Genomic DNA, 16,701 nt, shown 5'->3' on the forward strand with positions numbered 1-16,701 from the left:
TATATATATATATATATATATATATATATATATATATATATATATATATATATATATATTGGCGTGCATCACGGCCGGATCATAAACGGCTAAATAAGCAGCCAACCGAGATGAATTCGTGCGATAGCCGCCTTACGCTCTCTCGGCGTGTACGGCTGCCTGTCATGCGGTTGGAGGTTACAGGCGCCGCGAGGACGCTCCTAGGTAGGTTACCTGCACCGGAGCGGCGTGCAGGGACCGCGCCTCGACGTTTTCCGTATCTCGCGGGGCGATCTAATTGTTTCATAGGTGAACACAGATGCTGTCGCTGTCGTGGCTGCCTCGCGGACCAGAACCGACCGTTGCCGAGGACTGCGGAGTATCGCCGCCGCGGCCACCGGCAACGGAATGTAGTATCCTCGTGAGATAGACCCGCGGAATATTTATCGCGCGTAATACCGATCTCAACGTGGACCGTGTTCGTCTGACAACGCGATGTGAAGTCTTCCTCTTTAATAAAAAAAAAAGATTTAAAGAAAACTTGAGTTATATAGAAAAATATATTTGTAGACAATATTAACAAAAAAAAAGAGTCCCAGTTGAGTATATAGAATCGAATGAGACAAACTCAATTTCTGGTCCCGAATTTGTTCAGCAAACTTCTTGGACTGTCTTGATCACCTCTTTGTGTGAGAATAGCTGAAAGAGGCGATTATAAAGCTAAGCCGACGTATTGTTAGTCGTATTTGTTGTCTGATTCAATTAACCTTCCATCAGAGGCAGGGTTACTCGAATCATGCAGTTTGATCAATCTTTGGGCAGTTGAAAAACCACTTGTGTCATACATACAACTTGCAGTTCCGTTAAACTGTTACCGTTGGATACATTTTGCACTTCGACCTCCTACGTCAGATTGTCGATCTGACTCGATTTTTATGCCATTTAACGTGACTGCAGGATTTTAAGACTTGGTTCCCTTTATCAGATTGTCTTTTCAACACAGAGAGACCGCGAATCGAGACGCCAACGCGCGATTTCTCTTCCGATCGCCGCCGATTGTATCGATTGATAAATTCGCAGGGTGTTCTTAGGGGCGCGCTCTCGCCGGACTTTACGGGACCACGCGTTCATTAATGAGGCTCGTGAAGCGCTTAATCTCGCGAAGATTTAATATCCGACGAGGCAATCTCGCGATCGGCGTCCCCGCGTAGCCTCGTCGACGAGCGCTGGCCACCAATGACAGGGTTAAGGGCCATCGGAGAAACGATACCGTCTACTTTGCATACATTATCATTTTCTGGCCGGCCCCTCTCGGGAATTTTCGAGAGGCGTTCCCGCGTGACCCGTCGTCGTCGTCGTCGTCGTCGTCGTCGTCGTTCGCTCATGCAATAAAGTTCGAAACAAGTATGACGTATGTTCACATTTATACGCGGCCACGTCACGGCGGTGTCATTAGGTGTACAGCGCGAGTTGCTGCTCAGTATTGTGTCGAGCAATATAGCCGAGAGAATGTTCTAGGCATTGCTTCGACGAAAATTTCGCGGCGCACGTGTCTCGTCAAGAAACGTTCCCGAATCGAAATTTTCATCCTACTTTCAGCTTTGCTTTCAATATTCCATTCAACGTCTATTTTGATACTCTGAAACCTACATCAATCTCTTTTGATTTCATTTAACTCAAGTCGAAGTTTAAATTCTACTTTCAGCCTCACTATTTCATTCAATATTTCACTCAATACTTATTTTGACGCTGAAGGAAGTGAAAAGAGAAATTTCGGATCATCAGAGCTGAAATAGGAGTAAAATGTATTATTGGAATTAAACCTACTTTGCTAACTCAGCTCCTACTGCGTTGTAGAATTCAAGGTTCAACATAGGGCCAAAATTTCGACTCAGGTTATTGCTTGAAAATTCGCACGTTTACGCAATACTCCAGCTCAATGGATACGTTCATCATTAGTCGAATGGACATAAAATTTCTTGAAAAATCGCAAATTGCGTGTTGAAATTTTTGACTGACTTAGTGACGGTTCCATTTCAGTTCAGACATGCTTAATCATTTTCCGCAGATTAATGTTGCAGTATCACGACGAGAAATATAGTTGGGAGAATCTCCTAGGAATTACCCCGACGAAAATTCAGCAACGCACGTGGCGCGACTATCCCGGCGTAATAGCTGAACAATCGCGACATTCCGCGCCTCTCTCCGTATCTCTCGCTTTCTTTTTCTTTGAAGGCGCCATTAGCCGCCCACGCGTTATCGAGCCTTTGTTTCCCGCGGAAACCGCGGAACAAAGACGCCGATTGTCTATCGGCCACGAGCGGACGAGCGAGCGAATCGGCCGTTCACTCCAACGGGCCGGATGCCCACTGTCGACGTATTACAATCAAAGCTGCGCCAGTTCATAGAGCCACGCGCGCGCGTGCAGGTTTACGATACACGTCGCGTCCTTGTAATTCGACAAAGGAACGCGTATCGAGGCGTAACTAATTCACAACACGACGACCCGATCAGCCGCTTCGTCGGACACCGCGCCGAAATGCGCGCGCCTCGTCTAGAGAGAGATGCGGCCATCGATTACGGTTTACGCGACAGAATAGATGGCCGAGAATAGGTCGGTGGAGCGAGGGGGTATTATACGATACCATTAAGCGGCACGGAAACTGCTAAAATTTGAAGTAGCCTGGGTAAGTCCGACGGCGCGGCGGGCACAACAACGCAACGCAGCCGACGACGACGATAATGCCTAATGCCCGGATATCGAGTGCAGGTGCAGCGAGCTAGCCAGAGCGGAGTCGTGGGGTGAAAGGGGCGAGGGGGTGGGCGCGGAGGGTCGCGCAGCTTTGTGCCCGGGGAGCATAACGGAAGGAATCCGCGCTAAGCCAGCGCGGAACGGAACGGCCAGCAAGCATGCAGGTGGTGGCCATTAATACCGGCGAAAGTTTGCAATGTTCTTCCTCCGACACGAGCGAGACCGACCGACCGACCGACCGACCGACCGACCAACTCACCGACCGCCACCTCCCCTTTCCTTCCTCATCTCGCGTAATTCCGCGGCTCCCCCGGCCGCCCGGTTCCCGAGGGTGAAATGTGTATTTTGGTCTTACGTTTTAATCCAACATACTTTATTGTCGCTGCCGAATGGAAGCTCCGCAGCAAGCCGTCGGATCTGTCGCGTAGCTTAAGGGTTGTAACGCTTGCAATTTGCTCGCGACACACGCGGCTCATACGGGGTGTATCGATGTCGGGCGCGTTCGATGGTGCGGGATCGCGGAATAAATTCGATCTTGACGCGCGCGACATTCCGCGAGAGAACGTAATCGCTTCTCGCGGATTCAATTTAGATTTTGTTCCTCAACTTGCGAGGAAACACGTGCCCGGACGTTTCTGATGGGCTTCGCATGTATCGTGCAGCAGTTAGAAGAGAGATACGCGTGTTCCTTGACACGTGTTTCTCCGCGCGCTTGAGGCAACTTTTCGAAGGAACTTTCCCACGTATCTTTTCAACACTCAAATGACATTCCTGAAGAAATCAAATGTTTGAGGTCTGTTGAGTACCGTATAACATTTGTCAATTGAACTCCTTAACATGCGCGATAGCATGTACAAGAGAAAATATGTGTCTCTTACTTTCAGCTGCTCTGCAATCTAAGGCTCATTATTAACAGCTGTCACTTGGTACTTGTCTCATGTGAGATACTCAGATTTTTATTCAGAGTTAAATCCGCGACTCAACTGAGAAATTTCTCATCTTCTCATCTAACTCTGAATTAACTTTAAATCCGAATATCTCACTTGAAACGAGTTTCAAGTAATAACTATTAAGGGGAATGCTGGATACCGACATAATTTTCGTAGTTTGCGCTATTTTTCTATTTTGTTGCATTGAATGCTTTTACGTACAGTAAAAGTATCAATGTCGATGCATGAAAAGACGCTACATATTGCATCGAAAATAACAAAAATTCTTTGGTTTTGATATAATATTTTTGGTCTCTCTTTCCATTGACATTTGTACTTTTTCTGTGTAAAAGCATTTGCAATTCTATACAACCAAATAGGAAAATTGTGAAAACTGTCAAACTAAAATATATCGGTAGCCAGTACTATTTTAATATATGCGTAAATTTCATCAACATTCAAGGAACACTTTTAGTTGTTCTTTTGTTGCTTTATTTATCCGATGCTGTAACAAGCATTTCCAAATTCGCAATTGGCAATTATAGGGATACTATATAGACGGCCTAAAATGAAGAAGTTTTTTACGAATTTAAAAAAAAAAATGATAAGCATTATCAATAAAGCAATTTACTGCTCTTTTATATAAAACTTTAAAAATTATTTAGATTTTTTGTAGAAATAAAAATATTTGTAGACTGTACAGTTGGCGCCAATAAATGGCACGTGAAAGAAGTTTATAAAGAACCTCTTCATTTCCGACTATCATTTCCGATCTATAGTGTTCCTCCCCTTAATGACAACTCGCGATTACGGGCTCTGTAAATCGCGAATTTGCAGAGAAAGAGAGAAAAAGGCGTTCAGAAACAATGAGCAAAATTTGGAAAATATTTCTGTGCACATTACGCGTTCTCGCAGTCGTTTTAACATTGCAATCTCGTTGAACTCGCGGTCGCGATACAGATCGATCGCACCAGCGCGAGGTGGAAAAGTCGCACCAGGGCAGCATGGCGAAGCGCGACCGGGCGGGATTAATCGCCGCTATTATTAACGGAGCTCTCCTCGTTATATCGCGATTCCAGTGCTCTAATATATGTCCGACTTCCTCGGGCTGGCTGCATTGCCGGCCGATTAGAATCAATGGCAGGAAAGTCTCGACTCGACAAAGGGAGGAAACGCCGATCGGCGGCCGCGCACTGGTCGTTATTATTAATGAAGGCACCCCCGATATATCGCGATGACCGCCACTAATATATGTCTTCGGATTCCGCGGAGGAGCGCGCGAGCGGGACGATCGATAGTGAGAAAGTCGTGCACGAGAATGCGAGCGAGGAGGAGGCTGCTCTCGAGATCGCCGCCCCGACCAACGACGATGGCGGACTCGCTATTATTATTAATGAAGGTCACCCCGATACGGCCCGCGATTCCGTCGCTAATATATGTCCTCGAATTCGGCGAGAGGCCGAGAGAAAGAGAGAGAGAGAAGCGATTCGAATCAATAGTAGGAAAGTCGCGGCCAACAAAGGGAGGAAATGCCGATCGAGGTCGTTGGCGGACCAACATGGCCTGTGCAAGTAGCTATTATTATTAATGAAGGTCCGCGGCGATATATATGTCGCGCGTATCGCGCACCCTCGCAGGAATTCTCACGGCTACCCTCTTCCTTCCCCTCATGACCGAGGTCTCTCCCTTATTCTCGATAAAATTCGAGAACATTTCGCTGGGCTTGCAAAGAGGAAGAGAAAGAGAGAGAGAAAGGAAGTCTGTTTCCTTTGTTGGCGCGTACGGCCTAACGAGTGAGCCACTGTGAGATATCACAGCTCGTAAATCGATAGCGAATGAGGGTTCCTAAACGCGACACCCTCCGTTAATCCCTGAGACGTCTGACGACGGGCGAGACGTCTCGCAGTAAGTAGTGTGAGAGATAGATAGATAAATGGGTAGATAGATAGAGAGAGAGAGAGAGAAAGAAAGTGGAGAATCCACCGCTACGCAGCCACCCCCTTCGAGGGCGGATGTCCGGCAAGAGTCGCTCTCCCGCCGTTACAGCACTCGGGGAAAAACACCATCGATTACTCTCGCGGGCTATTGGCGCCAAGATAAATTACAGACGGAGGGAGGAAATCGCTGAGGATGTGTCCGCCGGCGCTCGGGGCGGCGTGACGCAATTATTGAGTGCGCGCGCGCGCCGTTATCCGCGATTACGACGCGATTTTTCGCCGGTGAAAATCTATTTCTATTAAGCCGACCCTCTCCTCTCGCCACCGACGGCGATTACTTATCATTAATAAGATGATAAGACGCGAATACGCCGCGGCTTCGCCTCGGTGGCGGGATTTCCTGCGCTGCGGTAGCACAACCCTCCCTCAACCCACCTCGCTGATTTATACCGCCGTGCTTTTTCGTTGAAGCGCGCGTACACTCGAACCAACCGCCACGTCGATCAAAGATCCCGGTAATCCGGGCTAAATTGATCGACTCGAGACGTCACGATATCGCGCACGCTGCTCTCACTGCGGTGTTCTGCGAGAAGAGAGAATGATTGATCTCATGGTAAATTAAAGGCACTCTCGGCGTCAACTATACGTATTTTTTATAACAAAAATATAGAGTAGGAATATGCACATATGAAGTTATTCTCATTTTATCGTAAAAATATTATTTACTACAAAAATTATTTTTCCCCGGTTACTTGAATAAACAATTATTTCACTGCATACGCAGAAAGTATTATTTTTTTCTTTTATTATAAATTCGTGTTTCTGATGGTGCAGCAGCAGATTGTCGGTAAGATTTATCTATCGTGTTGAGGAGAATACACTGAGAAAAAATAGTGTGATCTAACTAGAATTGTAGCTATTTTTGTCCCATTCCTTTTACATCAGTCAGGCAACAATGTGTCGAGATCGAAAAAGGGTAACGCGCGCGATGTACAAATTGCTGCTCCTCTCGGTGCTCGTCAAAATTCTCTCCTTGCGTTCCGACGTGTTTCGCTTCGTGCACGCGTGACCGGTGTTATTTACGAGACAGCGTCGAGCGTGTGCAACGTGACGCGATGCGACGTCTTCAGCTAGACACAAGACACCTAATGACCACTGGTGAAAGCCGATCCCGGATCGAAAGTTCGTCGACTGCGGCGGACTAAGTTCCGGAGTAGTCGCGCGACCTCCGCGTCGTTTAATAACTTATAAACGCGACAACCTGGGCGCGCGGACGGGGACGTATCAAGAAGAAGGCTATAGCCACAAAGTTCCATGAGGACGACGACGTCGTCGACTAGTACGCGATCGGGTGTGCCGTGAGGCCTGCGGATTAGAGACCTTAGGAGAGCCACTTACAGAGGTCCACGCCGTGGTAAGCGGGGGTGAGAGCGAGCAGAACGACGAAGAGGTGATGGACGGCAGGTGGCGCCCTTCTGGCGAGGAAATCCAAGCTTTTCACCATAGCTCCCTTTTCCTGCGAGGGCTTCACCCTCGCCCTTTCCTCACCGCGACTCCCGCCGTGCCATTTCTGCCTCGTCAACCTGAAACAAAAAGAGGTGCAATCGTTATGTCATGCTCGGCGATTGTCGTCGTCGTCGACGCGACGGAACAGGCGGTCGACAAAGCGAGTTCGTTTCGTCGGCCGTGTTCTCTTTCGCTTTTTGTCTCTGTCTATCTCGCCCTCCGGAGGTACGAATCCGCCGTCCTGGCGGTGAAATGATGCGCGCAGTGTCGCGGTGGAATGTCAAGCCTGAATGTTAAGGACGTTGGCTTTAGCAGCCGCCGCTGGTATCGCGCTCCGTGTATGCCAGAGTTGTGATTCGCGAGATGCCGTTATGCGTGAGTGACGTTGTCAGCGTGAAGATGTTTCTGGCGTGAATTTCGCTGCGCGTTTCCCTCTGTCTCTCTCTCTCTCTCTCTCTCTCTCTCTCTCTCTCTCTCTCTCTCTCTCTCTCCTATCTCCCTCTCGCGAGAGTATGTATTTAGTGGTCAAATGGAAAATAATTAAGACCATGTCGTTAGTATCGAGTTTCATCAGCGTGAAATCCTGAATTTATAATTTTCCCCGAATTGATGGAGGCTCGCCAAATTGCCATTTCGCAGAAGGTAATTCTGCCGTAAATTTTGTTGCAATTCTATCTCTCTCTTTCCCATTTTTTTCTCACGATTTAATTATCAGACAAAAAGATACTTAAAATGACGATATTATGAGTATCTAACTCAATTTTTTTTAATTTGCTATAAATTTTGCTATAAATTTTGCAAAGGATGTGGCCATATTTAACACCATTTTGCGACATTTGAAATCTTAAATTATTTTTTGATAAAATTAATATTTATAATCTTGTCTACAATCCCTTTCTCTAATCCCATATCCTGTAAAAATCCTAACGATACTATTTTATTTTGACAATATGTATCTTTTTGGGCCATATTTTCTCCTAAATGATGATACGCATCACTTTGATACTTGTATATCTTTAATTTACTCACCAGTAGCTACAATTTTATCAAAAAATAATTTAAGATTTCAAATACTACAAAGGACTAAAAACTTATGAGAGCTCGGCCGCTCACTTTTTCTCTTTCGTGATATCTCATTGTGTCAAAGGAAAAATACTCAAGGTAACATTATTACGAGCGTCGAGTTTCACGTCGCAGTGGAATTAATAATTCCTCCGATTCGAAGAAGAGCTCGCCAGATTGAAACTTCACAGAGAACAGTGCGGATCTCGCGAACGACAGCGGCACTCACGTCTCTTCCCCGCGTCTGCCTGTAACGCTCGTTTAGCCGATTACGCGGTGCACGTGTGGCAGGAGCGTTTCCTTCCCGTGGCAAGCCGAAGGGCGCAGTTAGACTCGCACGCCGCGGTGCACGTCATACAACGTTCCCGGGAACGAACAAGAAGAGCGGGAATGCGGCGCGTGTCAAGCTTTACGTAAAGACGCCCCGAGAGAGTAAAGACGCCCCGACGACTTAGACTCGAATCGCGAATCTCTACGTGAACGCGTAGCTCGCGACCAGAATCGAAGCGACCGAGAACAACGATCAACGACTCATTCTCAGCCCACCAGATCGATCAGCCGATTGATCAGTCAACAGAGAGTGCGTTCCTTTCTCTCTCTCTTTCTCAGTTTACGCGAACTCTCCAGTACACGTCAGACGAGCGTGTATAAGCTCACTCCGCGCCGCATTCTTCCCCCTCCCACCTCCCTCTCTCTCTCTCTCTCTCTCTCTCTCTCTCTCTCTCTCTCTCTCTCTTGATGCAGCCGCGAGGAAGGTGCGATTCCCCGTGTCTCGACTTTGATGGAGCACCCGCCGGTAATTGCACAGACGGTGAATAAATAATGGCGAGAACGGTAGTAAGAAGTCGCTTTCTCGGTCGTAGGCCTCTCGCATGCTCGGCATTAAACATACATGCGGCAGCTTATAGTCGCGAGGCGCTGTAAAATCTGTTCCTCATGTCGCGTCGCGTCACGTCGCCCCTTGCTCTCTTCTCGGTCGTTCAAGAGGAACCCCGATAGGTAGCTAGGGTAGAGGTGTAGTTGGGTTAGATAGGTAAGAGCATTTCGCGCGCTCGCGAAATCCTCCTCCTCTGCTCCGTAGCAGCAGCTGCCGCTTGGGTCGTGTAGGGCCACTCATCGTTGCAGGTCTTATTTGAGTCCGCGGCGAGGCGCAGGTATACACGATGCATCGCGACATCCTCACGACGTATCGGCGATGATCGTGTCGGCGAGTTGATTTTCCATAATCGAGCGCTAGAATATTTATGAGGTAAACGAGTCGTTCTGGCTATTTCTCGCGCGTGGAAATTAACTCTCTCTCGCTCCCTCTTTTTTCTCTCTTCCCCTTTCCTTCTCTCTCCCTCTCGTTACGAGAGACGGATAATTGAATTACGCCGGGACGCTTTTCGTGTTTCGCTCGGCGAGCGAGAGCGGCGTTTTTATCGTCGCCTCGCGTGTCCGAGCGCACACACGCAAGAGTGTAGCGCTTGCTGTAACACGACGACGAGAACGATCTCGACGATTAAAACACGACATGGACACGAGATCCGGTCGCGGGACTGATCGATGGAGGAGAGAGAAGCTCGTTGGCGCGCGCGCGCGCGCGAACGGACGGCGCAGGATTATTAAACACCGGCGGTGAACGCGAAATCGTAAGTTGTCGCGATATTTAATTAAACGTCGCGGTGGCCGAGGCTACACGGTAACAACACCGTCGTCTCCTCCACACCTTCTCGCCTCTCGCGCGCAAACATTTAATCTCCCTAAGCGGCGAGTGTTAAATTAGAAATTATCGGAAAACAGTATCGTTTATACGTCGAGCCGCCATAAAAGCTTTATCTTCTCATTGTATTCATGAGGGACTTAACGTCCGCGATACGCTCCGTCGAAATCAATTCCCCCACGTCCTCACCTTCTCTCCTCCCGCTGCGACGGCGGCAGCTCGGAGTAAGCAGCACTTCGTGCGGCGGCCGCAAAATTATTCATCGATTGTTTTCTTTTCATCTCGCCGGGGACCAGCAGGACGACGCGGGGGACAGATTATCGCGATCGTTTCCAGGCAGGTCCTATTCGCGTCGCCGTTGTCCTTTTCGTTGGCCGGCCAACGTCATCTACGCGAAATCCCGGCCGATTATTGCGCCGTCGACGCGGTTAAACCAGAGGAGGCGCGGGATTCTCCGTTGATGCGATCGGCATATCGTAACCCCGCGAGATACGCGCTTATGCGCGTTTATACATTCGCGTAGTCGCGCGGCAGCCGGTTTGAGCCGCGATGTAAGCCGCGGTATCCTGGTTCCACGTTTCGAATCTCTTCGTTTGCATAGGAATGAGTTTATGCAGATTAATACACGCGCGTGTTGCAGACACGGTCCGTGTGGCGGCCACGTGGCCCACGTAGGATGCGAATCGCGGCGGACGGCGCCTACGCGTGGGCAGAGGTGCGTTTTATCAGCCGCAACGAGACTTTGCGGATTTCTGGCCGCGAGAAAAACGCGCCACACGCGTCGACTTGTATAGCGAATGATCCCGGGCTTGATTTTGGGCGTATATACGCGGGAAAAATGTTTGGTCGGGTCAATTTCTGGTGAGGCCATGAACGAACCAGAAAATTCCCGTAAAAGTTATCAAGAATTCCGTTCAAGTTAACCGGAAATCTTGCTAGCTTGAACGAAATTCTGGTTACTTCAACCGGAATTTCGAGTCCGTTCATATTTTACCAGAAATTTGCTTCATCCAAGCACATGTAATAAACGTTTTTTTCCATTTAATAAACGTTAAATAAGTTTTTGTAACTCGGAATTTTGTTTTTCTTATGTGAGACTCATGAATAGGGACGACTGGGACTAGTTGGCAAGTTATGTCCATAAAATTGAAATTGAAGTGGAAATTATATATTTTTTACAATGCTTTTTGTAAAGCTCTGGACTATACTGAAATTGTAATATAAGTCGCAATATAAACTGAAATTGTGGCTAAAGAGTAAATTTTACGTTTTATCTAATATTAGTTTTACCTAGTACAATAAAAAAATATTCGTGTAATTATAAAAGAATTTTTGGTTTTTATTTCTAAAATAAAAAATAAAAAGCCCACCATTTATGATTGTTTGAGTACAATTTTGTTGTAATTTTTGCTACAATATTTCGTCTGTGCAATAAACGAAATTGTGGAAGAAACAATGGGAGAAAAAGGATCGCGTACTCTTCCTTTTAGAAGACAGATGCTTTTCCTATATTTCAGTAGAAACTTGTTTTATTATAATTATCGTGTGCATAGAATTTTGCTACATTCATAATTATGAAATATTTAAAAAAATTACATATTTATAGTTATATTAAATAAAATTATACTCACATACATACATTATGTTTCTTACAAAGAGGAAGTTTTGCTATCTTATAAAAGAAATTTTGCGAATAACTTCTCTCGTTCTCTTTCTTTCACGACAAATATAATTGAAACGCATGACCAACGTAACCTCTGGCTGACCCGGTTTTCCCCGACGTTGCTGTGGCTTGAGAATCGGGAAGGCATGTTCCGCGCTCACCACGCGTACGGAACACGAGCTCCGATCTCGATCTCGTCGGTTTTCGCGGGGACTTCGATTCCGTGGTGGCTCGTCGCTCTCTCGGAACGACATTGACGGAGAAGCGGGACGCCGTAATGGGAATGTCTCTTATCGTTGGGCGGTCATTAATTCAGTTTCCGATATGCATTCCCGGAGTTTCTCCCGAACGCACCACGGTTTCCGTAATTATCCGGAATTAATTCGACATTATTTATGTGCCCGTGTGCGCGTGAGAGTCGGTGTAAAAGATGAAACGGTCGCGGGGAGAAAAGATGGAATTCCGTAAGCCGCGGAGCGGGACGCACGGCGATTAAAATAACCCATCGCGCGCGCAAGACCGACATAAATAGCGGCTGCGTTACTCAATTAGCGCGCAAAGCGGCGTTGCCTTTACCGTGACGCGTGTCAGCCGCTAAATAACAGACGCGGATTTCGCGACGGCGGCTGCGTTCTTCGGCCTTTCTTCTTTCGCCCGCGAAAGAAATCGCTCCCGACAAATTGTCGAGTTGACCTTAATTGCGCGGAAGCCAAGGAGACCAAGACGATGTCAGACGACGCGGAGGCGAAGTCCTCCGTGAAACAAAACGAAGCCAATGAGTTTAGTAATCCTCTATCTCTCTCTCCCTCCCTCGCTTCCTCCCTGCCTCTCTGTCGGCTCGTTGTCCGGGACGATAACCGGTGGAACAACGGCGGAACGACGAAGACGACGGTATCGTCGTTGGAAAAGCGATCCTTATCAGTCGTAAAAACACACATACACGCGCGCCGGGCCAGAGGAATTACGAGCTAACCGCGAGGGCGCAACCACGCCCGACCACGGCCGTAGGGACGTTAATGTCAGTTAATTATCCGTAAAGAGCCTTCGGAAGATCCATCGGGCGCGAGGCGTGGGCGAGGTGAACACGCTCGTGAAATCATGGGACCGATCGTCTCCTCGCTTCTCCATTTCGTCGACGAGAAAATGCCGGCTGTTTATACGGATTCCGGGGGAGAGCAGCCTCCAGATAGGTAGAGGAGATGCCCGTCTTCGAGACAGATGAATCGAAAGATTATAACGAGCCGAGTACGAACGAACGAACGAACGCTCGCTCGGCGGCGAGCCTTTGCCAACGCAACCGAGTCCACCGAGCTCTCTTTCTCGTGGCGTTTTATTTATTCGGTTGTTATACGGTTAATGGTACATACGAATGGTAGAAGTAGCGGCGTCGCTTGCTATCGGTCGGTGGGATCGCGTATCGAGTGGAAAAATGAGCAATTACATTGAAATTATGTTTATTGCTCTTGTATTTTTTCCTTCTTCAAAGTCTTCATATTCTAAATATTTTCTTTTTAATATTTTTCTTCTTAGATTTCTTAATACTCTAAATGCTTTGAATACTTTTCGCCTTTGAAGATTCTTTTCAATATTCTTATATTTTTATTCCTGTATTTCACTGCATTTTTTGCTTGTTCGAACAAAAGTAGTAGAAATATGTATGTAACGTTGTTATCACTAATAATGTGACAGTATAGTATTGTAGTTGTAGTAGTAGAGTATTGTAGTTTATTTTCCATGTAAATTCCTCTCAATTTTACTGTGTTTCTAATAATGCAGAAATATATCATCAATAAGGTCTGCCTTGAAAAAACGTGTAAAGAACGTTAAAGAACGTAATAAATTTCGTTGGAAACATAGCAAAGAAGTGAGAGGCCGTCGAGAATCGCGTTGTCTCTGTTATAACGAGACATTTTTTCGTCTCCGATTTAAGTACACACGACTGACGAAGTCGTTTCCGTCCGCGACGTGATCTCCATGCTCCGAGAGCGTCGGATGCGTAAAACCGCGCGCGAATCCGGGGAGATGGGAAGACTTTTCGCGCGGGGCAAGACGCGAGCGAATTTACGGATTGATCTCCGCCGTGATCCTCGTATTCCGCTTGGAGGCACGCGTCGCTGACTCAGATCCATTCTTGGGATTTCGCGTACTCTTCGCCGCGCGCGAAAAGTTTAGAAACAAACGCGAGAGAGAGAGAGAGAGAGAGAGAGAGAGAGAGAGGGAGAGAGAGATGAGGAAAAAACTATGTACCAACACGATTGACCGCGGGGCATTTTATCTCTTATTTTTTTCCCGAGCGAGTGTATCGCGCATCGCAAAATTAAAATTTACCCCGCCATCTCGTCTGGAAGTTTTTAGCACGAGGGAACGACCGGAGATTCGCGCAGCTGTTCCAATTTCCGTGGAAAATAATACATTGAGCGCGAGCGTTGAGCAGCGCCAAAAATCCGCGCGCCGCGTCCTCCTACCGAGACAGTGCGTTATTTTTATTTCATCTCGAGACCTCAAGAGACGTCCTAACCGCGCTGAGCTGCAAACTCCTCGCGCGCGGAATATTTAATTTCCCTCCATTGTTCGCCGCTTCGACGGAGTCAATTAGGAACCCCGGCGAGGAACTCGGCGGAGCAGCGCAAGAAACCTTTCTTTATCGCTCCTCATCGACAGACGGACGGACGGCGAGCGGGCGGAAGGGTATAAGACAGCGCGTGGAATTACACGGGGGCTTTACTCGAGGAGAGCACTTGCTGCTCCTCCGCTCTCCTTCGAATTTATGGCGGCGCGTGTACATCGGCCGGTCGACTTTCCATTTATCAGAAACTGCGAACGGCGGCGGTGATGGTACCTGTAGCGTTCTCGGACGGCTGCGCGAAACAGCCGCAAACTCCGATCCGCGAACAAATGGACGAAGGTCTCTCGCGAAAGAAACGGGGCGGACGGAAAAATCACAATGGGAGAGGGAGAGAAAGAAAGAGGAAGGGGGAGGTAGTGCTGGCGGACGCCCCGGCACATTCCCTTCCTATTGTCCGTCGACTCGTGAAAAATGCAGGCTGATTTTCCGTAACAATGCTGACGAAAGGAGGGATTTTACTGATCGCAAACGCGGCCCGTTGAGAGAAAGAGAGAAAGAGGGTGCTGGAAGAAGAGAAAGGATAGACAGACAGATAGAACGTGGCTGGGCATTTTGCCCGCGTCCAAGATGATATTCCGACGGTTAGACACTACAATGCGTAATACACGACGTGTAATATCGCGCGCGGGATGTTTTGTTCGTCGCGGGTAATGAGAGCACTCGTAATATCAGGGCCACCAACAGTTTCCTGACCGCGATAATAATAAGCGCGTCTCTGAGTCGAAATTTTGACTCTGTGTTAAAATTCTATGACGCAGTAGGAGCTAAATTAGCAAAATAGGTTTAATTCTAATTGATTCTAACGATGCAATTTACTCCTACTTTGACTGATATTGTCCAAAATTTCACTTTCTTTAGTATCAAAATTGGTTGTATTATAGGCTTCAGAATATCAAATAGATATTGAATGGAATAGTGAAGCTAAAAGTACTTCTCATTCTTACTGTGTTCCTAGAAGTGCAAAAATAGATTATCAGTATGGTTTACCTTGCTGGGGAATATAGTAAATTTTGTTGGAGGCCGCAAATTGTTTAATAGCACATTTCAGACAATCTGTTAGCAAGGCGTGGGGAAAATATACATTTTTTTGAAACCTCGGTTTCGAAAGTAACTGTTTATTTCTATTTAAATAAAAGAATCTTGTTTTGAGTCAACACATTATTAATACCCACCGAATAAATATCGTTTATTTTTTTAGACATTTTTTCTCTCAGCGTACATGTGCATATAATATAAATTTACCCGTGTCAGAGGAGAGAGAAGGAGAAAGAGACGCGTCGGTAAGAAAAATATTCTATAATCGGAGGCGGGTACGTTTCACGCGAGGACGTTGTAAGGCGGGACGACGCGGTCAAGCGTTCAGCCGTCGTTAGAAGTGGATATTCAAGGCATTGATTTGTGCGACGTCGTTGTTCTAACGTAGGACTACTCGATGTCCCTCGAGTACTCCTGGGAAAGAGCTCGAAGATGTTCGCCGTCGAGCGTCGGGAGAAGACCCTTCGTGGGTTTTCACCGACACTACTTCCCGTCTTTTCTCTCTCTATCTCTCTCGATTTCTCCTTCGTCGTTCCTTCGCATCGTCCTCTACACGCGATCCTCGTGAGAGTGATTTTTGTTTATGAAAATACCATGGCTAGGCCGTTGTTCCGCAAATCTTCCGCGCCGTCCGCGCCCATTGTGGCTGCCGCGCAGACATATACACACGTCAAACATGGAAATATGAAATTTCGCGCGACGTTAGCACCTTGGCTCTTGAGTTGCGCACATTCTGATGTTACGACACGGTCTTATGCTTGCACGAAAGGAAATACACATCCGCGTTGCGATGTTCCTCGTATATATCACTGCGGATGGCATCGCGAAAAGCTCACCGCGGTGCGAGGAAGGTGCATGATATTTGTGACTATGATTGCAGGATGAACTAATTGTATAGTCGCGATAACTGATTCCTTAATCAGCTCTGTTACACCGTTAATAATAATAATATCGGGTTGTACAGTAAGAAATGTCAAATTTTTCTAGCAAAATGAAATGCTCGTGTTTTTATTATCATTGTAATTTTATGAAACAATGTACACGTCCCTTTTGATCTACAAGTCCTTTGCCTACATTGTTTTATAAAATTATTACGACATGAAAATGCATTCGTTTCATCTCACCTGAAAAATTCAAAATTATTTCAATTATGTAAAAGTAGACGAGTAGCAATAAAATAGCTATCAGTACTTTCTTCAGTCAGGATAACTAAGAGATAAGATTGGCTGCCGAGAAGGACTGTAATTTCAACGAGATTGATCATCTGTCCTCTGTCGAGAAGGGATGAATTATTTTTTAGGGTCAGGTAACACACGATCGCACGCGACTCGCGCAAGGGCGCGCGTTACATAATTCCTCGATACCGACGTGTCGTGTTCGCACGATGCCGAGTGACTCGATAGCAAGAAGAGGTCCGAGGCCGTCCGAGATGTAGATCCGTTCCCGTCGTTCGAGACAAAAACAAAGAAAGAGAGAGAGAGAGAGAGAGAGAGAGAGAGAGAGAGAGAGA

At 46.9% G+C, this 16,701-nt stretch overlaps 1 protein-coding gene across 1 annotated transcript in view; it reads right to left on the reverse strand.

The window, feature by feature from the left end:
* LOC116848221 (discoidin domain-containing receptor 2-like) overlaps positions 1-16,701 on the reverse strand; it is a 254,478-nt gene that overhangs the window by 130,382 nt on the left and 107,395 nt on the right. Inside the window, exon 2 of the mRNA XM_032824095.1 lies at positions 6,996-7,180. Coding sequence (XP_032679986.1) covers positions 6,996-7,101 — 106 coding nt within the window. The 5' untranslated portion in view covers positions 7,102-7,180. The remainder of the gene's footprint in view (positions 1-6,995; positions 7,181-16,701) is intronic.

Source organism: Odontomachus brunneus, unplaced genomic scaffold (assembly GCF_010583005.1).
Source record: "Odontomachus brunneus isolate Ranch 3 - 2012 unplaced genomic scaffold, Obru_v1 Obru_scaffold_091, whole genome shotgun sequence".
Classification (NCBI taxonomy): Eukaryota; Metazoa; Arthropoda; class Insecta; order Hymenoptera; family Formicidae; genus Odontomachus; species Odontomachus brunneus.